At 44.2% G+C, this 25,001-nt stretch overlaps 1 protein-coding gene across 9 annotated transcripts in view; it reads right to left on the bottom strand.

The window, feature by feature from the left end:
• LOC116954442 (sucrase-isomaltase, intestinal-like) overlaps positions 1-25,001 on the bottom strand; it is a 382,301-nt gene that overhangs the window by 109,819 nt on the left and 247,481 nt on the right. For all 9 annotated transcript variants that reach the window (XM_032974950.2, XM_032974949.2, XM_032974952.2 and 6 more), the window contains 2 exons: positions 14,818-14,935; positions 5,512-5,686 (listed from right to left, as the gene is read on the bottom strand). In XM_032974950.2, the coding sequence (XP_032830841.2) occupies positions 5,512-5,686; positions 14,818-14,935 (293 nt within the window). The remainder of the gene's footprint in view (positions 1-5,511; positions 5,687-14,817; positions 14,936-25,001) is intronic.

The raw sequence follows: 25,001 nt of genomic DNA on the forward strand, positions 1-25,001 counted from the left end.
GAGAGCCACAAAGGACACAGGATGTGCGCGATTTATTTATTTGTTATCTCCAGTTGAGCAAACCCTAATACTTTGTTTTTTTTTTACAAGTTTTTGGGTTTTGTCCAGAATTCCCAGCTAAGCTCAACATTATCAGCAAATGTTTTTTTTTTAATCCACGAAACTTTTCTCTACACCGGTTCCGTAATGTGGGGCATCTGTGAGGGTGTATGTGTGTTTGTGTCATTGTGGGCACAGTAGGGTGTACAGGTGGTGCATCGGCCAGTCATCTCAGTCAGTTGACCCATGTCACCTGGGTCTGCCCCGTGACCTCCTGTCAGCTGGAATTCGATACTTCACGTGGCCTCAAGGTGCACATAGCCTGGTGCAAGTGCCACGGCGACGTCGCTGCTAATTAGTGGCGAATGGCGGTTATTGTTGTTGTTGTTGTTGTCATTCCATACGTGTCAGTCGTAAATTGCTGTGCCTGCTTGTGTCTGTGTACATTTGCACGAACGGTTATGTACGCTGTCAGAGTGATGGCACAGTGGTTCCTACACTGTCGCTATCAGTCCCCGTGAGTTAGTTTGAATTTTGTTCTCCAAAGCCAAGCACAACGTTTGTAAAAAAAAAGTGGTATTTGTAGCCTGCACTAGAAGTCGCCTAGGTTTGATCTGGCCTCAAATATGTGCCTGCTAGAATGTGTGAATGTCAACACATGGGGAATGAAGGTGGCTGCGTGTGATGCTGGCCACACCATTCCTTTGTGTGCAGCACTCGCCTCAATAGGTGATCGCTAACAGCACTGTTTTTTCACTTCGTGAGTCTGAACGGAGGACAACTGTTTTGCGTGCCTTTATACGTATGCGTGTTTGTTGAACTGTGTTTCGCAGCGTACGTAGTCAACCGTGTTAATCGGAGGTGCGGGGGAAGGACAACAAACCAAAGACAAATAGCAGTTCGGAAAAAAAATGAGTTATGAATTTAGATTTAAAAGTGCATAGATCCAGTGGCTTCCTAATATCGGACGGAAGAGCATTCCAGACGACAGCAAAAGCGCACCTGAAAGCATGCGATGCAGTGACTGTCATTGTTTGATGGCTAGCCAAACGCCTTTGGGACAGTCAAGTTACTTATATTTCTGTTTATACACGTGGCGCCTTTCTGACACCAATCTGCCACTCAAAGCACCATCACATTAAAATTCAACGTACAATTTGAATATTCTAAACAAGGAGACAAAAGTATATATTGACATACTATCTACAGTTGTTTAACACTGTCGCTGCAGTGGTGTTACAGTGAGCACTCTGGAATTGCAATCCAGATGTCGGCAGTTCGTTCTCCAAGCGCAGCGGTTGAAAAAAAATGGGAACGTTGCTTAAATCCTCCAAATCTTCTCCCACCCAGCAGTATAAATGGATTCACCACATTTAGACGATCAACGGGATGCGTGTGGTGGGGTAAAGCGTGGGTACTCCCACCTCTTCCAAGACGTCTGGCAAAAGTGGAAGAGTAGGCCAAATACTCGAGAGAGTCCTCGAGAGCTCAATCTGGTGGGATGTCCTTCTACCAGCAGCGGTGTGAGCAAGGAATTGCAGGCCAACACTTTGCCATCGAATAACGTAAAATTAGCTCCCTCTCGTCGAATCCCCAAATAATATCCTCCTATCACCAGAACCACTAATACGCGCGCTGCCAACGTTTTAATTTCGGCAAGCAGATGGCAAAACTAACGGGGGAATCGCCGTCACATTCATCACTGACAGCGCTGGCCTACTGCAGGTGCCATGCCGCCCGTGCTACAGGAACGGAGGCTTCTCGGTGCCAAACTTTGGATGTCTCACCCTTGAGGGCGGCGAGCTCAACATTTCCAGTATGCACAATTTGCCGGGGGGACGGGGGAGGGGGTGAATATTGGATCCTTTCACTGGGCTGTCTGACATGTCCAATATCAAGTTAGACACACTTTCCCAGGCGGGCTGCCAAAACGGGATCCCATCTCTGTGCGCTGACTTAACGGGGGGTGGGGGGGGGCGGTGGGGGGGACACGAGTACATCTGCTGGACTGCGGCTCACGTTCGACCGAGGGTTGCATGGGCCGAAGACGCCGATTGAAAGGAGAAGGGGAATACGAACTTCATAACATCCTCACAGAGCACACGATCGAAAAGGGGCAGAGGCGTGAGAGAGAGAGCGAGCGAGCGAGAGAGATGTCGGGCTGGCTGATAGAGCCATGTCATTTTGTTTACGTGCATTTTGAAGTTAGGGAGATTTGAATAAATACATGTAGACCTGTGTCAAGTAAAAAAAATACTTGCAAAGGCCAAAAAGCAGCATTTCCCGGCTACTGCGAAACTACCGCCGATAATATTTGTCCGTGAATAAAAGCACATTCGTGATCACCTTGTGCTATATAAATGGCGCAAACACCAGTGTACTAATGGTTTAATCATTGTATTGAACTAGTCAATGATGCAATCACTTGGTTAAGAATATTTGAGGTCGTATAGTAAGTTATGCAATGGTGCAAGCAGCGTTTCCTGGCTAGCGTTTTTTCCCCCATACAGATTAGCGTGTCGATGGATGTGCGAATTAGGTGGAACACATGCTGCAGGTTTATTTATGCGGAATCATTTATCTACTAAGCGCCTGTATATGTTTTCCCAAGCATAAACTATGAAGCCATAAACACACCGAGGCTGGCTGAAATGCATTCTTTATAGCAGGCAATGAATGATGCAATGGAGTAAGGGTTTGTGAACCACATGGAGGTTATGCTGTGGTGCAAGCCTCCCATCTATTGAGGTGCAGTGTGGCTTTTAGATAGCGGTAGAGCAAAAGGGTTTCCTGACCCATCTGTGTGGACTTTTCCATATTTATTTCAGTACTCGGGTTTCCTCTCACATGCAAAACTCCTTAAAAAAAGGAATTGGCCAAACGTCAGAAGGTACGAACCTACCTAAAAAGTAATCTTGAGACAGATATTTGATGCAGGGACACAAGTGGATAACAGAGCGGAATATGTGTGTAGTGCCTATCTGGGGTAATAGTTGAATAAGGCTTGGGATCAAAATGATGAAATGAAGAGGAAATCAAGCAGGATGTAGGTGCTTATTGAAAACCGAATTTGATAATGGCATTCAACATACCAACTTGCCTGAAAGAGAAAGTGTTCAATCACTGCACATCACCTACTATGCCATATATCAGCAACATGGTGCACTGAAAAATAAAATGAGACAAAAGATGAAAGGAATGCAAGAGGCGTGGGGAGGTGCACGCTTCGATTCCACTCAGCGTCAACCAAAAACGAGGAACACATCAGGGAACTGATACAAGCTGGGCTTGGACCTATGAAGAGTAGCAAGTGGGGTAGGGAGACCTTCACCCCACAATATATATATACCAAAATCATAGCTGGGGTCGATGATGGCGTAGGGAGACCTTTACCCCGCAATATATATACCAATATCATAGCTGGGGTCGATGATGATGAAAGCTGCACCAACAGCTATTTCCTTATCAGCCATTTTTTGATAAATATGTCCATCTTTATTTTGTCCCAGCCAACTTGTGAGTGTTCTCCTTGTGGCACGGCTCAACTGGCAGAGACATGATGATGATGGGTTTGATTAGGTGCCTGGCATTTATCCCAAGACACAAGAGACAGTTTTTGCATCCTTACTCTGAGTTTCCCTGCCAAAACTCTCTCTGTAATACGCTTGCATCCATTAACATAACTCATTTTGTCATCTGTCCGAGTCGAAGGTGGCCTTTGATTCGGAAACACCATGAGAAATGGCAACGGCACGGGTAGGCTTTCATCCAGAAGCGTTTCGCTCCACGTGCTGGGCGTTTCTTCAGCAGCTGAATTGAGTTCCTGAAGAAGTTCCCACCACGTGGAGCAACACGTCGGATATCGTGGCGAAAAACATGCTGTATAATCCAATCGCGCATTGTAGAGCTAATAATCACAACCGTGACACCACAGGCAGCAGCATGTATAAGCATTTTAACATGTAGGCTTTCGCGACCAATATCATCCATAAAACAGGTATTTTGGGGTTATATTGCGGAAATATATAAATGTGTCGTTAAACCCGCCACCACCCGACACAGCCAATTAGTAAGGGTCGTCACGTAAACTTAACATGCCAATTCGTTACTAGTTCAGCACACCGGTGTGTTGGAGAGCAAAGCCACAACATGTTTACGATGGTAAATGTTTACGACATGTTTACGATTGTAAACATTACTAATTGGCTGTGTCGAGTGGTGGCGGGATTAACGACACATTTATATATGATATATATTTTTTATCCATCAGCCTACTGACTTTCTAGGCCAATGCCAGCAAGCAGCCTTTGTTTAAGCAAGCAAACGCCAGATGGGTTACAATCTTCTGGGTTAGAGCATCAGAACCAGGCTTATTCATATTCTTGGTCCTTTCGGTAAAGTCACGTAGAAGGGAAACAATAAAATAATAAAAAATATAAAACAATAAAATTCTCACGACGTTTCGACTGCAGCACAAGCAATCATAATCAGGTGTGAAAACCACAGCAATCAAATTTGAAAAAAAGTGGCGGTTATTTTATTGTTTCCCTTCTACGTGACTTTACCGAAAGAACCAAGAATATGAATCCCTGCAGTCACGAAAGCTTTAAAGCAAAATAGAACCAGGCTTGTTGCGCCAACATGCTGCTGGCTTATCAGATGTCCTGGTATGTTGAACTTCTTTCGCATCATACGTAGCCAACCGTGCTCATCGGAGGTGCGGGAGAAGGAGAAGAAACGATACACAAAAAGCAGTTCTGAAGAAATTAGTTTTCAATTTAGATGTAAAAGTACATAGCTCCAGTGGCTTCCTAAAATTGGAAGGAAGAGTCTTCCAGATGGCCGCAGAAGCGCATCTGACAGCGCGCGATGCGTTGACCGTTTTTGGTCTTTGGCAAGAACGCTTAATATGTAGATACAATATTTTTAAAGTATTTAAAAGTATAAACATTTTTGTATTTAATTTGAGCAGATAAGGCCCACTGAACTGTATAGCTCCTTTTCAGAAGCGACTTGGTGCCAAATGATAGCTCAACCAAGTGGCTTCTCAAGGGGTAATTTATACCAGCCAAATACTCTAAATGCATGTCGATTCAAATGTGTAGGGAACAAACAGAGCAAAATCTATGTGACCACGAGGAGAACGCACACACTCAAAATAAACAGGCGTCAAGGTCGGGAACGAATTCAAGACCTCCTGTATACCAGGCGAGGTAGTTAACATCACGCCACCGCGGCACCCTATGTGGACCTCATACAACGCAAAAAAGCAACTCTGTTTGATGTGGCTTGGTCGCATTAGTATCGAATCGATGCCGATGATGTTCGCAGAGATCCTGTTCCCCCTCCATTCCGCGGTCGGCGTTTTGTCCCGGGCTCACGTTGAGTATCAATAGTGAACAACAACAACAACAAGAATCACGGTCGTTTGATGACACTTGCCGACGTGAGCCAAGCAATGAGGTCACTCACGTAGGGGAAACCGAAGAGGTTGAACTCGAACATGCCGGGGATGGCCCACTTGATGTCATTCCAGTTGGCCCCATTGTCACCAAGCCAGTGGCCGGCGTACGATCCCGATCCGGGCACCGTGGACCGGGAGTAGATGATGCTCCTCTTCTCCTCACCGAAGATGCGGACGATGGCCCTGTGAATTGGGGCGAAGGTGCCAGGCCTAACGTCACCGCGCAACGACCCGGTCGTTTCGCCTGCCGCTCGGCGAGCAACAGAGTGATGGCGCCAGCCCGCATCGCGGCCTCCCAAGCCTGCGACGTTCATCGCATCACACACTCGCTTGCTGATTGATTCATGCGCACATGCATTTCTACCACTCTCTACAATTAGCACGGTTGGCTACGTACGGTGCGAAAAAAGTTCAACTATACATACATGTACGTAGAATATATATGCATCGGGCTAAGCTTTGTCTCTTAGAGTCTGTAAACTTTGAAAGCCAACCTTGATAATCTAAGACGTAGCTTCTTGTGCTAAGTGTAGGTTTTCACGTGTGTGCTGTACAGCTCTCCAACGTGTTTACGTGAAGAAGCTGCCAGCAAAAATGCCCAATAACACGCGGCACAAGCAGAAAATACATTGGAGGACCATAAAATAGTTTCCCAATGAGGACGTTCCTCTTTCAAGAACAACGCTCCTCTCGTATGTAGAACAATACCGAATCTGCTTTACATTTCAAAACCAGACCATGAATGTGCATTTTTAATGTGTGATTATATCTGCTACTGAGATCGCTCGTCTTAAAAAAAAGTTTGTATTTTAATTTTTTCCGTCTTATATGGCTATGCAGTGCCCCACTGTTTTTAATTAATGTATCTGTTTGATGTACGGTATGTGTATATCTTTTTTGAGTTTTAATGCAGTTAACATATCACGCGTTTATTTTACAGTTCGTTAACTGAAGCCTTGAAGACCAAAGAGTCGATGAAATAAAACATTTTATTTGTGTGCGTAGAAACAGAAGGGACTTTTATTTATTTGTTTGATAACGAGGAATTCATGCCAGATATGCCCGGGCACCATCAATTAGAGGGCAGTGCACTTACCAATACCATCTGGGAAACCGGCAGAATGTGTTTATCAAGAGTGAAACCCGAGAAGGTCAAAACCCAACCAGAGTTTTTCTTACTCTTTGGTTCTTCATCACCTGATGAAGGCCGCTTGTGTTGTGGCCGAAACGTCGTGATTTTTGTTGTTTTATTTTTTACCTACGTGACTTTACCGAATATAACCAAAGAGTATGGATCCTTGCAGTCACGAAAGCTTTAAATCTAGAAGAGTTTTTCTTCTTTGATCAAATGCTATTATTTCGCACGTTTATAAGAGACTTAATTAAAATGTTATATTGTTACGTTGAGATATGGAATGGGAGGTCAGTTTATTAAGTGGGTTTAAATTCAAGCAGTCAATCCTGCGTGTCACACCGGTTTGTGACAACACGTAAAGTGCTTTCGAAGTCCAAATGTTACGAAAATGCAATTGCCTTGCGCTAAAACCTACCGGTAGGCTTAGGTGCATCTCGGCTCATGCATGCAATCCATGGACACGGTTGTTGGTGGATAACATAAAGATGGCACCGTCACATGGGTGATAAGCCACGTCGCTGGGCAAATCAATGGGTGTTGCGAGCAGTGCAGCAAGTAGTTTTCTGGCCTATGCATGTCGACTCTGACTTATTATCCTTGTACGGGTGCTGCTGTCGTGATAAGTTTGGGGCACTGGACATGCAGTCTAGAGGTTGCCACTTCGATCTATCAGTGGGCGGCAGTTGAAAAAATGGGGGGGGGGGGCATTTTTTTAAAGTCCCTCCGCTTCGGTCAACACAGCGGCGTAAATGAGCACACCACAGTTAGTCGATCGGTAGGAGGCTGATGGCGGGGTAAAGTGTGGGTACTGCCAGCTCTTCCAAGATGGTTTCTGCAGTGGAACATCTGCCAGCAGTGGCTTGAGCCAGTAATTGTAGGGCTGCACCCTTACTGTCTTAGAACGTCTAATTTATGCTTGAAACTGAAATAATGAAAAAGGAATTGGACAAATATTTCAAGACCCTTCTAAATAGATATAAAAAATTCACTGGTGGTTTCTTAGGTCGAAATGTAATATCGTTGTTTTATATTCGTGTTCATGCGGTGTGTGTGTGGGTGCATGCGTGCGTGGCAGTGGTTAGCGTGCTACACTATAATCCTGGCTTCCCGAGTTAGATTCTCGCCCATGACCAACACCAGGGACAATTATCTGAACCGGTCCTGGACCTCCCATAGGTCGACTCAGCCTCGCCTTTGTGGTCGGGCGTGGTGCTGGCCACCCAAGTGCCCTCATGTAAACTGTGCCGGCCTTCGAAGGGAGACGCGGCACAGTGGATAGCAATGCGATGAACCCAGAGACCTGCGTTTGAGTCCCATCCACGGCTACCATCAGTGGCTATCGATATCTGAATTGGTCCTGGGACCCTGTTACGCTGACTCAGTTTTAATTATAGGGGCGATGATTACTATGCACAATCTGAATTGAGCAATTTGCGGGTAATTGTTTTTTTTTATTTGGCAAATTTGAACCATGAAGCTGGTAAATAATGGCCTATTATTGCGAATGACGTCACATATTCTTTATTGTCTGCTGTTAAGCTCGTGACGAGTATTTTTACGGTTAATACACCGCAGTAATAACCACGTGGGGGATATTTGTTTACGTGTTCACGTATGCAAGCATGTGTCCATGTGTATGTACGTGTGCGCGTATGCATTCTTGCATGCACGTGATTACACATGTACGTGCATGTATGCATGCATGCCTTGTGCTTTCATTTCAATACACACGCCTGCCTCAGTGTGCCATGGTATGAGCAGTATAATGAGGCTCAGTCTGTTATCTCGGTCAGGAGTGTGAATACACAACCTGCTGTCATGAAGGCAGGCTTCTTCCAAGCAAGCTATGTCCTTAAACATCAATCAGGCCATCTGCAACGGCGACACTGAATGCATAATGTAGGCAGTGCAAGTGGGTGGTTTTTCACCAAACCATTTCACGTTCGCAACTGATTAAAACATATCTCACCTACGCTGTATTAAGTAATTTATGGTGGCTCAGTATGTGCGTCGCTTTGGTATTATTCATCTATATTTTAACTGGAATTACACTGTCAAAGTTTATTCTATTATTGAATTCCGCGAGTGGATATATCTTGTTCGTTTGTGTGAACAAAGGTTTCGTTAACGATTTAAAGTTTAATTTTTAATTGAAAAAAAAAATGTTAGCTTTTGGAAATTGGTTCCACACTCGCCTTGTTGCAGGCTTTATTTCTAAGCATATTTTTTCATAAATCGAGCGCTCTATTTATTGGTTATTACTGGGCTTACACATGCATATAAATTAAAAGTTGACGATGGTGAGATTATGATGATGGTAAATAGGAAAAGGCGCAGCCCTGCAATTTCTCGCTCATGCCCCTGCTGGCGGAAGGGCTTCTGCTCGAGGGGGCTGCAGAGTGCTTCCCTCGAGGATATTTGGCCTACTCTTCCACGCTGACCAGACATCTTTGAACAGGTGGTAGTACCCACACTTTACCCCCACCGCATGCGACCTGCCGATTGACGAACATTTATACCGCTTGGAGGGACAGGTGGAGGATTTAAGATACCTACCCCACTGTTTCAACTGCCCGTGCCGGAAGATCGGCTCAAAACCGGCGAACTTTAAATCGCAAGTTCAGTGGTACTAACCATTACATCACGGCAGCATCCCTAACGATGATTGGTTTTGACATATATTCGTAAGTACGGTTCACTAGGATAAATATGATGCCAATATTGTTCAGAGTTCTGACTGATATCAAAGCCTTCAATGTGCTGCTTTAAAAAAAAAATCCCCACACAGTTCACAACTCTAGAAAGTTTCTCACTCATATCTTCTGCTGCTCAAACACAGTGTGGCAATATTCAGACTCGCTGCAATGTTCTCGAGCAATGTTTTCAAATATGACAACAGGGGAGGGCACGCATGTTAATTTCCACGCCTTTTTAAATTATTGTTTGAAATTAAGCTAAGCGGTGCATTTGGGAGACCGTGACAGATGCTGAGACATAAGCTCCATTCAGCACGGGAAGCTTAATACAAACGAGCATTAAAAATGAGTTTTTTTTCCCCCCACATGAAGTAGAATTGTTCACCACTGGAAAATGTTTTCAAATGAAATGCACATACATGAAATGAAACCTAATGTGATCATCTTCACACTACTGATTTTTTATTATTTTCTCCAAGGCTGATGCCAAGCTTTGAAATATTCGTACAAAGCAGACTAAAAACAGTTAAACATCTCATTCAAATAGAATCCTTACCGCAGAGGCTTTAAGTAATTTCAGGCAGGCACATTTGCCTTCTATAGAATAATATATTGCATATAACACGTGTTTTATGAAGTTCTATTCTTAAAGCTCTGACCAACATATACCACAAATACTTAGTTTTGTTGTTCGAAAATGCTGATTTAATTATGTTGGGGTTATTTGCTGTGGCTGCTGCGGTACAAAATATTTATTTTGCCATTTTCTGCCCCTGAGCATTTATTTTCATTCCAAAGAGAGAAATATTGGATTATGCCTCTATTGAGAGCTGGATGTTAGCAAATGGGAAAAGCATTTTCAATCAGAATTACAAACACAGAGAAAACTAAATACTGTTAAAGGGATCATAATATCTCTGCCCACCAACATTTCCATAAATTTATATATCTGATTATTTTATATTTATTACCCCTAAAGACCCATGCGAGGATGAGGCAGTTTGTTTACAATGAGGAACATATGGCAGCATGCAAACACTTGCGAATGGGAATAACAATACACCACTGTAATAATTTATTTGCTCGTATAAAAAGGCATCAATGTGTCTCAAGACGATTATTCAGGAGGGCCATACTACCGTGGTTACTGTTGCCATGAACTTCACTCATTGATTCCTCCACCCATGCTGAAGCCTCGGTCTACCATACACTGACTCTTTAATCTGAACTCTTTCTCAGAAGCCACCTGGCCACAAATGATAGCTCAACGAAGTGGCTTATCACGTGTATATCTATAGCAGCCAAATAGTCTGAACGGAAGTTTTTTTTAATGTAGGAGGAAAAACCGGAGGACCCGGATAAAAATCCACGTGACCACGGGGAGTAGGTGGAAACTCCAAATAAACAGGTATCGTCATGGTCCGAAATTTAACCCACGACCTCCTGTACATCAGATGAGGTAGTTAACATCTCGCCACCATGACGCCCTCAATGACATCAAGTGAAATTAATATCCAAGAAATATGGATGCGTGCGCAGACACACAGCCGCTGAACTGTAGCCTAACACTGCCACAAATTCATTCATTAGATTCAACCTCTAATCTGAGAGGATACGTTTTATTTTTATTCTCTTTAATACGTATTGTGGTCAGTGGAGTATGGCAGATTAACAGGCTTCATAAATGATCAGAGCTACAGATGTGCAATGGCCTTAAACCCACATGGGATGAACTGACAGATGACTTACTGATGACACGGAGATTATATCCCACCCGGTACATAATGAATAGATAAGTTCACTTGGTTATGGTCCACTTAGGGCCCCAAGTCAATGTCTGTGCTACACATGTGGGTTTACATGTGAGATGTGTACACGAGTGTGTACTTGTCCGTCATTGACAAAACATGTGTGACCGTGTCTTTGTGTGTCCGGCGACCCGGGTTCCATTCCTGCTCACGGCCAACACCAGTGGCAATTATCTGAACCGGTCTTGGGCCTCCCCTAGGTCGACTCAGCCTCAAAATAAGTACCTGGTGCGGCATGTAAACATCGCCATTGGGGAGACAAAGGCGGTCGGGCGTGGTGCTGGCCACCCACCCCCTCGTGTACTGTTCCGGCCTTCATAGGTGCTCGATAACAGCACTTGCCTCAACAGTCTATTAAAGGATATACAGGAGGTCTTTGTCTATGTGTATCAAAGTCATGATGAGCGATCGTTTGTGATCGTTAGGTGCGCAATATATCAATGTATCTTTTCATCAAATGCAATATTATACAGCACTCAGGGTAAATGCATTTAACTTTGACGAATATAAAATATTGATACATGCATATTATATGCAAATTATATTCACATGTCATATTTTATACCAACGGAGTGAACAATTATGTACTACATTGAGGGAAAAAGTAATTGATCCCCTGCTGATTTTGTGCGTTTGCCCACTGACGAAGAAATGATCAGTCTATAATTTAAATGGTAGATTTATTTGAACAGTGAGAGACAGAATGACAACAAATAAATCCAGAAAAAAACGCATGTCAAAAATCTTATAAATTGATTTGCATTTTAATGATGGAAATAAGTATTTGACCCCTCTGCAAAACCTGACTTAGTACTTGGTGGCAAAACCCTTCTTGGCAATCACAGAGGTCAGACGTTTATTGTAGTTGGCCACCAGGTTTGCACACATCTCAGGAGGGATTTTGTCCCACTCCTCTTTGCAGATCTTCTCCAAGTCATTAAGGTTTCGAGGCTGACGTTGGCAACTCGAACCTTCAGCTCCCTACACAGATTTTCTATGGGATTAAGGTCTGGAGACTGGCTAGCCAACTCCAGGACCTTAATGTGCTTCTTCTTGAGCCACTCCTTTGTTGCCTTGGCCGTGTGTTTTGGGTCATTGTCATGCTGGAATACTCATCCACGACCCATTTTCAACGCCCTGGCTGAGGGAAGGAGGTTTTCACGCAAGATTTGACAGTACATGGCCCCGTCCATCGTCCCTTTGATGCGGTGAAGTTGTCCTGTCCCCTTAGCAAAAAAACACCCTCAAAGCATAATGTTTCCACCTCCATGTTTGACGGTGGGGATGGTGTTCTTGGGGTCATAGGCAGCATTCCTCCTCCTCCAAACACGGCGAGTTGAGTTGATGTCAAAGAGCTCCATTGTGGTCTCATCTGACCACAACACTTTCACCCAGTTGTTCTCTGAATCATTCAGATGTTCATTGGCAAACTTCAGACGGGCATGTATATGTGCTTTCTTGAGCAGGGGGACCTTGTGGCCGCTGCGGGATTTCAGTCATTCAAGGTGTAGTGTGTTACCAATTGTTTTCTTGGTGACTATGATCCCAGCTGCCTTCAGATCATTGACAAGATCCTCCCGTGTAGTTCTGGGCTGATTCCTCACTGTTCTCATGATCATTGCAACGTTACGAGGTGAGATCTTGTATGGAGCCCCAGGCCGAGGGAGATTGACAGTTCTTTTGTGTTTCGTCCATTTGCGAATAATCGCACCAACTCTTGTCACCTTCTCACCAAGCTGCTTGGCAATGGTCTTGTAGCCCATTCCAGCCTTGTGTAGGTCTACAATCTTGTCGCTGACATCCTTGGAGAGCTCTTTGGTCTTGGCCATGGTGGAGAGTTTGGAATCTGATTGATTGATTGTTTCTGTGGACAGGTGTCTTTTATACAGGTAACAAGCTGAGATTCGGAGCACTCCCTTTAAGAGTGTGCTCCTAATCTCAGCTCGTTACCTATATAAAAGACACTTGGGAGCCAGACATTTTTCTGATTGAGAGGAGGTCAAATACTTATTTCCCTCATTAAAATGCAAATCAATTTATAACATTTTTGACATGCGTTTTTGTGGATTTTTGTTGTTGTTATTCTGTCTCTCACTGTTCAAATAAACCTACCATTAAAATTATAGACTAATAATTTCTTTGTCTGTGGGCAAACGTAAAAAATCAGCAGGGGATCAAATACTTTTTTCCCTGACTGTAGCTATATCCACAACAAAATAAAATGAGGCTCACAATAACCATATTCTGGAATCAAATTGCGAGTCCAAATGTGATCTCACATTACACCACGTGTTGTTGAGCATGTCCAAAGTTTCACTTCACATTCTGGGGGCTTGCTCAGGAAATAAAAAAACAGTTCCTGATGAAGTTAGATCCTGAAGACATTTCACTATCTCCCTCCTACGGCAAGTGTTGGACCGACTGTACTCAAATCAAGTGGCGTCCATGAGCAAGTTATGTAACTTCCACATTACCATGGCAGGATCCAGTCACTACTACAATCAATGTTGAGATCGCACACATACCTTATTATCATTATTAGTTGTTCGTTACCCTCATTTTATACTGATTGTGCTATTGGAATCATGTCACGAGGTGATTTCTGGTCCATCACTCGCAATTTTTGTGCAGTGTTTCAGCGTAAATTTATTATATTTTTTTATTTAAAAAATATCCCTGTAGTTAGTTATAACAATAAAAAAACATTTTTCGTAAGCCGAGCTTACATGTACTTTGAAAATATACCTACAAGGCTAAAACTCTGTGCTAATTTACTTTTTTAATCTTCTAATGGTGTTCCTGTTAGAGCTGTCATTGTTCCACAACTACAGTGACGCTTCGAGTCACGTGGTTTCGTCTGCACGCGCTACAAGCACATGCTGTTGTTTTCGTCGCTGCTCGTGTTTTTATAGTCGCTGGTTGTGAAATTTGTTGGTGTTTTAGCTACAATATTGTGGTAATTAGTATTTGTGAACGTATATCAATAACTTTTTTTGAGAATGAAGTACTAATTAAAGGAAATATTCTAATTTAAAGGTGTAATTAAAATTTTGTTTACGTCACTACTATTGCCATTACATTCAGTGATATACGGGAATTACCATTTACGAGTAACATTAGTACACAAAACATTACTAAGGATTCTGTACGGTCTGGTACAGGCGGAGGTCCATGGGGGGTGACACCATGAGTTACCGCACTGGGTGACACCAACCAGAGTGACGCCACTGTTAATCACAGATGGATTTCAACCCAGTATGTACGTGTCTATGTTGAATTTCCTTTTCACACCGTACGTAGCCAACCACGTTAATCGGAGGTGCGGGGGAAGGACAACAAAATAAACACAAAAAGCAGTTTTAAAACAAGGAGTTTTCAATTTAGTATCGTGGTGTAGCGTAGTGTATAGTAAAGAGTATAGTGTAGTGTGTAATGTATAGCATAGTGTATGTAGTGTATCGTGTAGCATAGTATGCATGTTGATCTTCTTTCACACCGCACATAGCCAACTGTGCTAATCTGAGCAGTTCTAAAGACGTGAGTTTTTTTTTGCGTGGTGCCAGACGAGAAGCCCCGTCCCCCGAGCCGACTTTGGCCCCCTCATCGCGATACGAATCCCCCGGACGTGGCGAATCAGCCGCCGACACGCGTTGCGTTCGGGCGCGTGGCACTTACTCGTGCGTGGCGAGGGACATGTAGTGTCCGTACAGGCTGTGGACGTCATAGTGCCTCCCCAGCGTGTGCACGGCATCCATGCAGAGGGTCTTCGAATACAAGAGTCCGTCAAGAATGCCTTTAAAAAACACAACAACATACACACGCGCGCGCGCAAAGGACACGCCATCAGCACACAAGCCACACATGTACAATAATTGCACCCTAAGGGGGCAGCTCGCATTGCAATTGCTCACGTAAGTGGGGGTGTCTTCCAGCCAGAACGTGGCACACTCTCTCTCTCTCCATTTTTTTTCTCAAACAAAATAATTGAAGCCCACAGGGCAGAGCGAGAAACACTTTGCAAAAATTAACTGCTTCCTGCGCTGTGTGGCGGCGAAAGGTCACGGCAATCCTGTTTCCAATAATTTAACTTTTTTTTTGCACGGGATCATTTACCCTTGGTTCATCTCTCCAGCAGGAGATGGGAGACGTAGCTCAACAAAGGAGATTCTACTCGAACCTCCTCATTATATTCCATAGATCATCCACGAATGATCGCCGCTTTCCACACACTCACAAACTAAATCTCGGCACGCTTAACACCTGCCGATGATAAGTCTTCTTTATAACGCCGCAAGATAAAGGAAACATACATCTCTACGTTTAATCAAAGCTGTGTTTAACCTTTTCAAATCCAAGCCACCTTTGACTGGGACAGATGGCAAAGGAGTTATATTAATGGATGCCAGTGTGTTATAGACGTGGTTTTGGCTGGGAAACATAAGAGTAAGGGTGAAAGTAACATTTTCTTGGGCTAAATTCCCGGCCTGTAATCAAACCCATCATCCTGTCTCTTCCAGCTTGGCCGGGCACGTGCAAGCAGTCTGATCATATGAATAATTTGTTGGCCACAAGGAGAACACTCGCAAGTTGGCTGGGTCAAAAATGCCACGTGATGGTTTTTTTTTTCCACATTTTATTTATATGCATATTTCTCAAAAGTAACGACGATGTAAGTTTTGTCCGTTGACTGAGAAGGTAGTAGTAGTTTGCATAGCCTTCATCATCACGATCATCCGTATGGGCCAGGGATGATTAACTGCTGAGTGAAGGCCTGCCTATGTTATCACCATACTCATCCCGTAATTACTTCAGTGTTAAATAAACACTGCCCAGTAGGGAAAGAAAACCGTGGTTAAATCGCCCTCCGGACAGACTGGCCCCACCATGGCAAGGTGGATTAACTCAAACTGGCTCAGGGCCACAGATAAATATGAGCACAGCTCGTAGGTGGGACGAGGAGGAAGAGAGGAGGGGGTGAAGGGGGAACACACATTGACACTTCTGGTTTCCCCGTCGACAGCTGCAATATCTATTAACAGTTTTGACTCGATCGCACACATTCACTCTGCGTGCCTGGATGAACAATCGTCTCTGCGGGCATCAGCGACCCCTGATTGTTAATCCTACTCCCAATGCCTTGGAGGAGCCTTTCCATCTGGAATTAGGGTTGCTGCGCAGACGTAAGCATCCCGGCGACAAACTGGCAGGCCGGGTGTGAGACGGCAGACATTAACAGGAACGGTATTGAGCAGGGATTGTTGTTAGCTTTTTTTATATATATACCTGCCCTCTTTACAATTTCAATCACAGCCGAGTGACTCGCGCGCGCAAAAAAAACGGGGCTGTAGTTACACAAACACGGGGGGCGGTGGGCGGCAGGGGCGAGTGCACGGGCATACGGCAGAGCCGGCGCAATCGAAAGGCGAAACCGAGAGCATTAATCAATAGGGAGCAAGAGGGAATGCCGTCCATGTGCAAACAAAACTCTCCCTAATGCCCGTCCCCGCGAGATGCAAGGTGAAATTTAACTCTTCGCTGTGTGGACGCTTGGCGCCCACGTATTCCTCCGGTGGGCAAACGCACGACAATAGCGCAGCACGGCCTGACCGCTCGCGCCCAGCGCGGTGTCTGTGTGTGGCGTCGACTGTCGCTTTCTGCAGACGTTCACGAATTTGACCGGCGGTGAGGTGTTAACTATCTCGCCTGGTATAGAGGAGATCGTGGGTTCTATCTCGACCCCTGTGTCTGTGTATTTGGGGTTTGCATGTTTCTCTCCCCATTGCCGCGTGGATTTTATGTTCGGGTCCTCCGCGTTTTCCCTCCACATTTAGAATAAACGCGCGTTTAGAGTATTTGTCTGCTATACATTTCCAGGTGATAAGCCACTTCGTTGAGCTATCATTTTTGTTAAGGTCGCTTCTGAAAAATATCTATATAGCTCAGTGGGCCTTACCTGGTAAAAAAAAAAAACATAGTTTAGTTTTAGTATGCTTTAGCTTGCGTCGATTCTCTCACTTCTAAAATGCGGTGAAGTATTCCCTCATGAATATTGATTTAAAGCTTTCGTGACTGCAGTAATTCATATTCTTAGTTCTTTCGGTAAAGTCACGTTGAAGTAAAACAATAAAATAATAAAATGTATATAAAACAATAAAAATTCTCACGACGTTCCGACCATAACACAAACGGTCGTCATCAGGTGTGTCGGTTTGCATACATTTATTTATTTTCAAACGGTGTATTTAATTATTTATTAAAAAAAAAAACGTTAGCGCCACGCACAGCGATTTGGCAGTTTATTTAGAAGGACTAGTCCATCTATGTTCTGAAAAGATGAGGGGGGAGACGAAAAATTTAATGTATGCTGTCTGAAAGCCACTTTAAGCATGAACAAACAATTAAGACCTGAAATGGTTTATCAAATCTTTCCAATGATTGCTAAGCCAGAATCCATCTTCTCGGTTGAAATTGTCTCTGTGCTTGTATATGTGGATAGCCTCATGAACGAATCTCTCATGGTAGCCAGATGGCTTACAAAGAACCTCTGTCTTGGAAAAGTCAATGTCATGTGAGCCTACTGAATTATAACAATGGTCTGCCACGGCCGAGGTGTTGGTCCTAGCGTGTTTAAGGTCTGCTTTGTGTTCACGAATGCGGTCCGAGACATGGCGTTTGGTTTCTCCAATGTAACTACTACCACAGAGGCAACTTAGTTCGTAGACACCAGGGTATTGTATGTCCGGAATCGCATCTTTTACAGACGGAACCAGATCACGGATTTTTTGTAATGTGTTGAAACGGACGTGGATCTTGTGTTTATTCAAGATTTTGGAGATCTTTTTTGTGATCCCCGCAATGTAGGGTAAAGTGATAGTTTTGAAAGGCTCCTCAAGAGGATCCTTCTTCATGGTTTGAGTGATAGCTTTGCGGATTGTATAGTCGGAGTAACCATTAGCCTTAAGAGCTTGGTGTACGTGCTTGAGTTCACTGCCTATGTGTTCCTGGTCGGATATGCATTGGGCTCTATGATACAGAGTCTTGATGAGAGAATTCTTCTGTGATGGATGGTGGTGGGAATCCGGTTTCAGATAAGCATCCGTATGGGTAGCTTTCCTGTAGACAGAGTGGCTCATTGAACCATCAGGTCTCTTTTTAATTAGGACATCCAAAAAAGGCAGCTTGCCATCTTTTTCGACTTCCATGGTAAATCTGATGGCTGGGTGTATGGAATTGATGTGGTCGAAGAATTGGTCTAGAGCAGGCCGGCCATGTGGCCAGATGACAAAAGTGTCATCCACGTACCTCTTCCATAAGGTTGGGCGCAGAGTGGCAGTCTGGATGGCGTCAGTCTCAAATTTCTCCATTAAAATGTTAGCTATAACCGGAGATAGGGGGGAGCCCATTGGGGTGCCCTCAGTTTGTAGAAAGTTCCATTCCAAGTGAAGTATGTATTGGTTAAACAGTGTCTCACCAGGGGGGGTACCTCAGTGTTTAGTCCTTGATGAACCAAGTCTTCAATGATTGCGATGGTGTCAGGTACAGGAACCTTGGTGAATAAGGAAACTACATCAAAACTGACAAGCAGGTCGTCTGGGGACAGGGAAATACCCTTGATTGTCGATACCAGGTGAGTAGAATTTTGTACCGCAGAGGTGGTTTTTCCAGTGAAATGACGCTGAATTTCAGACAAAAAACGAGGCAGTTTGTAGGTGGGGGAGTTGATAGTAGAGACGATGGGACGAAGGGGTGTATCTACTTTATGTATTTTTGGTAAGCCGTATAATTTTGGTGGCCTGGCAGCAGAAGGTTTCAATGAAAACTGTTTAGATTGATCAATTAATGCGGTTAAGTGATGACGTCACTCTTCTGCTCTATATAAAACCGGGAGCAAGCGAGGGCTTTACCATTCTGGCGAATTGCCCGATGATGCTGGAAGTATTTACCGGCGAAACGTCGTACTCAAACTGTAAATGTGGATTAACTCTTCAACACACCGGTGGGCTGAAGTGGTGAATTATTTGTCTTTTGTCAACGTGACACTTTTCTTTGCTGATTGGCCGTGTCGGGTGGTGGAGGGTTACGACACATTTATAAATAAACGCGATCTAACCCAAAAACCTTTATTATGAATAATGCGGTTTTAATCAGAAATTATTTTGTTGGTTTGTGTGACGAGGCTGTTGGTGGGATCTCTTTTTATTTTTGTATAACTACCATCGTCGAGTAATTCTTTAATTTTGTTGTTGTATTCTATTTTATCCATGATGACAGTAGCATTGCCCTTGTCAGCTGAGAGGACTACAATATCATCCCTCTTTTTTAATTTATATAATTCAAAACGCTCATCTTTGCTGAGGTTGCTAGCTGGCATCTTAGCGTTTTGAGGGTTGCAGCGATTTCAGATCTTGCTACGTCTGCAGCGATGTGACCCAGGCCCCTGAGAGCAACGTCTACTTGGGCAATTATATCATTAACTGGTATGTGTTTAGGTGTGACTGCAAAGTTTAGACCTTTAGCTAAAAACGGATTTCAGACCATCGGAAATAGAACTGTTACTGCGATTAATTACGACTTTGTTCACGTCTAACTTTTTGGTGTGTGGGTCCGGTCTTTTGTTGAAGAGGAGGTTAAATTTGGAAATCAGGTTGTCCTTACATTTGGTCGACATAGTAGCAGCTGAAGAGGCAGTCATATTGTCTACATGTTCCCAATCCGATGTGGACATTGTTGCCGTCAATTATAAGTGTGATTTGTAGAGTGTCTTGTCTAACTGATCTAGTTCGGTGCGTATAAGTCTGATTTTTTCTGAGATAAGAGCTAAGCTAGTTTTGAAAATAATTCGTTTCTCATTAGAAGAAGTTACAGCAGCAGAGGTCAGTGTAAATGCGATTGGTATTACCCCAGGGTCGCGGCATCTCTTCAGATAGGTGAGGGACTCGATCAGCTGAGCATTCTTATCCCGGAGTTTGTTGAAGGATCTTAAAGTTACGTGAAAACCCTCCCCGTAGAGGCGGTTAATTTTGATTTAAAGCTTTCGTGACTGCAGTAATTCATATTCTTAGTTCTTTCGGTAAAGTCACGTTGAAGGGAAACAATCAAATAATAAAATATATGTAAAACAATAGAAATTATCACGACGTTTCGACCATAACACAAACGGTCGTCATCAGGTGTCGGTTTGTATAAATGTATTTATTTTCAAACGGCGTATTTATTTATTTAAAAAAAAAAAACGTTAGCGTCACGCGCAGCTATTTGGCAGTTTATTTAGAAGGACTAGTCCATCTATGTTCTGGGGACTGGGAAATACCCTTGATTGTCGATACCAGGTGAGTAGAATTTTGTACCGCAGAGGTGGTTTTTCCAGTGAAAGGACGCAGGATTTCAGACAAAAAACGAGCTAGTTTGTAGGTGGGGGAGTTGATAGTAGAAGAGACGACCTGCTTGTCAGTTTTGATATAGTTTCCTTATTCACCAAGGTTCCTGTACCTGACACCATCGCAATCATTGAAGACTTGGTTCATCAAGGACTAAACACTGAGGTACCCCCCCTGGTGAGACACTGTTTAACCAATACATACTTCACTTGGAATGAAACTTTCTACAAACAAACTGAGGGCACCCCAATGGGCTCCCCCCTATCTCCGGTCATAGCTCACATTTTCATGGAGAAATTTGAGACTGACGTCATCCAGACTGCCACTCTGTGCCCAACCTTATGGAAGAGGTACGTGGATGACACTTTTGTCATCTGGCCACATGGCCGGCCTGCTCCAGACCAATTCTTCGACCACATCAATTCCATACACCCAGCCATCAGATTAACCATGGAAGTCGAAAAAGATGGCAAGCTACCTTTTTTGGATGTCCTAATTAAAAAGAGACCTGATGGTTCAATGAGCCACTCTGTCTACAGGAAAGCTACCCATACGGATGCTTATCTGAAACCGGATTCCCACCACCATCCATCACAGAAGAATTCTCTCATCAAGACTCTGTATCATAGAGCCCAATGCATATCCGACCAGGAACACATAGGCAGTGAACTCAAGCACGTACACCAAGCTATTAAGGCTAATGGTTACTCCGACTATACAATCCGCAAAGCTATCACTCAAACCATGAAGAAGGACCCTCTTGAGGAGCCTTTCAAAACCATCACTTTACCCTACATTGCGGGGATCACAAAAAAAGATCTCCAAAATCTTTAATAAACACAAGATCCAGGTCCGTTTCAACACATTTCATAAAATCCGTGATCTGGTTCCGTCTGTAAAAGATGTGATTCCGGACATACAATACCCTGGTGTCTACAAACTAAGTTGCCTCTGTGGTAGTAGTTACATTGGAGAAACCAAACGCCATGTCTCGGACCACATTCGTGAACACAAAGCAGACCTTAAACACGGTAGGACCAACACCTCGGCCGTGGCAGATAATTGTTATAATTCAGTAGGCTCACATGACATTGACTTATCCAAGACAGAGGTTCTTGGTAAGCCATCTGGCTACCATGAGAGATTCGTTCATGAGGCAATCCACATATACAAGCACAGAGACAATTTCAACCGAGAAGATGGATTCTGGCTTAGCAATCATTGGAAAGATTTGATAAACCATTTCAGGTCTTAATTGATTGTTCACGCTTAAAGTGGCTTTCAGACAGCATACATAAAATTTTTCGTCTCCCCCCTCATCTTTTCAGAACATAGATGGACTAGTCCTTCTAAATAAACTGCCAAATCGCTGCGCGTGGCGCTAACGTTTTTTATAAATAAATAAATACACCGTTTAAAAATAAATAAATGTATGCAAACCGACACACCTGATGACGACCGTTTGTGTTATGGTCGAAACGTCGTGAGAGTTTTTATTGTTTTATATATATTTTATTATTTTATTGTTTCCCTTCAACGTGACTTTACCGAAAGAACTAAGAATATTCCCTCATGTTTAAGTAGTTTGAGCTTACTTTTTTGTTGTTCAGTTTCTTGTTCGGTTTGCCCAGTCTAACTGTCATTGTATTCATATTATTAACCAAAAAGGTACATTTTAGAAAGAAAAACAGTCTACGTGTGTACAAATCAACTTGCATTGTTAATATTCTCATTTCGCTAGTTTACTCAGGAAAGCCTAAGTCTCAATACTTTGTTTCAGGGGGGTGCTGCAGGTGGGGGGCGATGTTACGGTGCGTAATCCAAATTGAGAAATCGAAAGCAAATTTTAGGCATTGGATGTTTGGCTAATATTTCCTCACACTTTGTGTGTTTCTTTTAGATCTGGAAAAAAAACCGAAGGATGAAAACAATGCAGAGCATGGGGAGGACATATACCCCACAGGCAACCACGTGCCATCCTGCTACTCGCACGTGTTATTATTATTAATCGAGTTAAAATGCTACCTTCCAGAGATTCACTTCGCCCCCTTTTCTAATTTCCAGACAGGGAGGCTTCGTCAGAAGTGTGTAGTTGTAAACATGTACACCCGCGTACAGAGGAAGTGACACTCAGAGTTCCGCACGGTCGGATTCAATAAATCATTCCTGCACTGCCACATTCTGGCCACGTAACAACCCAAGCCTACAACGCTTGGTTATTCCCAGACAGTCACCAATCTCAGCACAAAAAAGGAACAGGGCCGGATTAAGTTTGTCGTAGGCCCTTAGGCACTTCTGTTTCGGAGGCCTTCAGTGATAACTTCCTACAGTTGCTACTGCTGCCCCATGTCGCTACCGCCGCTGTCACTCCGCTTGTTTCACGCGGTACTTCGTCCAGCCGCTGAACGGCCGTCGTTACTACTGATTCGTTCATTGTTTAGTCTGTGCCATAATTCCATGGGAGCGTGCGCTGTGCGCAGCAGATAAGCAAATTGAATTTGAAATAATTGAGAAAAAATAAGATAAGCCTAAAAATATGAAAAGAAGATATTTTGGTTAGATTTTTTAAATCTTTCGAATAAAAACATGATAATTTTGTTTTCGTAGGCCCTTTAGTTTGTGTCGGCCTTAGGCACAGTGCCAACAGTGCCTCTCGGATAACGAGCCTTTTGCCCGTCCAAGGACGTGTGCATTTTGTAAGGTCACGTAGGTAGACAAAATAATAGATCACGATGTTTCAATCGCGACGCAAGCGAAGACGGTCGCTTGAAAACATCGTGATCTATTATTTTGTCTACCTACGTGACTTTACCGAAAGAACCAAAGAGTATGGATTCCTGCAGTCACGAAAGCTTCAAATGAAGATTATAATGCCTTGTTCATCATGACGTCCTTTTTACTTGTATGTCTCATAGCGTTACGGAGATCGTGTGACGTGAGTGTTCTGCCTTTGCAGTGAGGGTTGTAAGTTGACGCCGAGGAGGGGGGAGGAGGCGCCTCGCCCCCATGTGGGGTGACGTCACCCGCGGGGGTCAATGTGGAGGATGACACCTGTTCACGAGTATAAATGTTGGGGGGCTGGTCGACGTGGAGTGACGTCACGCGCGGGACACAGACATTCTTCGCTCATTATAGTAGTAAATACCGCCCTGACAAGGGCTCAAACCTGATGATTAGCTTGCGAGACCGACCGGATGAAGTTTGAATGACACGTGATTTGCTTTTATAAAGCGGGGGCACATTACGCCCACTTACATGCCACCTATTTTACTCATACAAAGAATTCATTGCGCACTGAAGACCATTTCCGCGGCAACATGAAGCACTTGCCTCTGATTTTGCACCTCGTAACGACAAGGAACCGCGCGTGTGCAGAGAGCGTTGCTTACAGCCGTGCTCCACAGCCAGCAGCCAACCCGAGTGCACTTAAACGTGCCCTGACTCGCACAGCTACACGGTCACTCACACCTGGTGCATTGCATCGATATAAACAGCCGAGCCAGCGGCCAAATTGGTGACATTGAGCGGAAAAGGGTCAGGGGGTCAGAGCAGCAGCAAGGGGTCAGCAAAATGGGGGCCAGAACTGCTCCTGAGAATCCAACCGCTCACATTTGCTGACCTAAAATAATGGACTCCACGCACGGTTCACATTGTTTGGGAGAATGCAATATAGAGCTCAGGATTAGGAACTCTTTTTCGAACGTCAGGGCCGATTGCCCCGGCTCGTAACAAATGAGGTATTGAGTGCCATTGCCATGGGCAGAGCAGAGCCTAGGCCCTGTTTTCCCGCACGCTCTTACACGGCAAATGGTATGCGGGGGGTGGGGGAGCACTCTACCCCCTCCTCCCTCCTATCTCTGGGTCCACCGGTCCACACACTGAGAAAATAACAAGAGATGGCAATCAATGACTGCGTGCGCCGTGGCCACAACAGGGCATTTTGCACGAACAAGGCCGGCCTGAATGTAATATTGTCATCATCTCCCACAATTGCTTGGCTCTGCGGGTGACTACATACGTAGACGCGCTCGCACACTCACACACACACGTGCACCTGCGCGCTCAAACATGGACATGAATGCATGTGCTCCAAAAAAAGACAAACGCAGAGATCCCCCCCCCACCCCTCCATGTATCCTTACAAATTGTTGGGGCAGGTGCTGTTAGTGTGAGCACTTATGAAGGCTGGACAGTAGCCTCCTATGCCCGGCCGTCTTTGTCTCCCCAATGTTGACTTTACACACCGTAAACAGGTACAGCGCTCATTTAAGGCTGGGTCGACCTAGCGGAGGCTCAGATATACACACTTGTAGCCATAGGTGGGAATCAAACTGGGGTCGACTAGTTCATAGCGCACTACCGCTGCACACAAAGACACGTACACACACACGTATGCACACACTCCTAAATGAAGACGCACGTACATGCACAAATCATCATTTGCACATAGACGCATGCACACACATTCACCGACAAATAAAA

This window comes from Petromyzon marinus, chromosome 55, assembly GCF_048934315.1.
Source record: "Petromyzon marinus isolate PM22_M1 ecotype Great Lakes invasive population chromosome 55, UKy_Petmar_22M1.pri1.0, whole genome shotgun sequence".
In the NCBI taxonomy this organism is placed as follows: domain Eukaryota; kingdom Metazoa; phylum Chordata; class Hyperoartia; order Petromyzontiformes; family Petromyzontidae; genus Petromyzon; species Petromyzon marinus.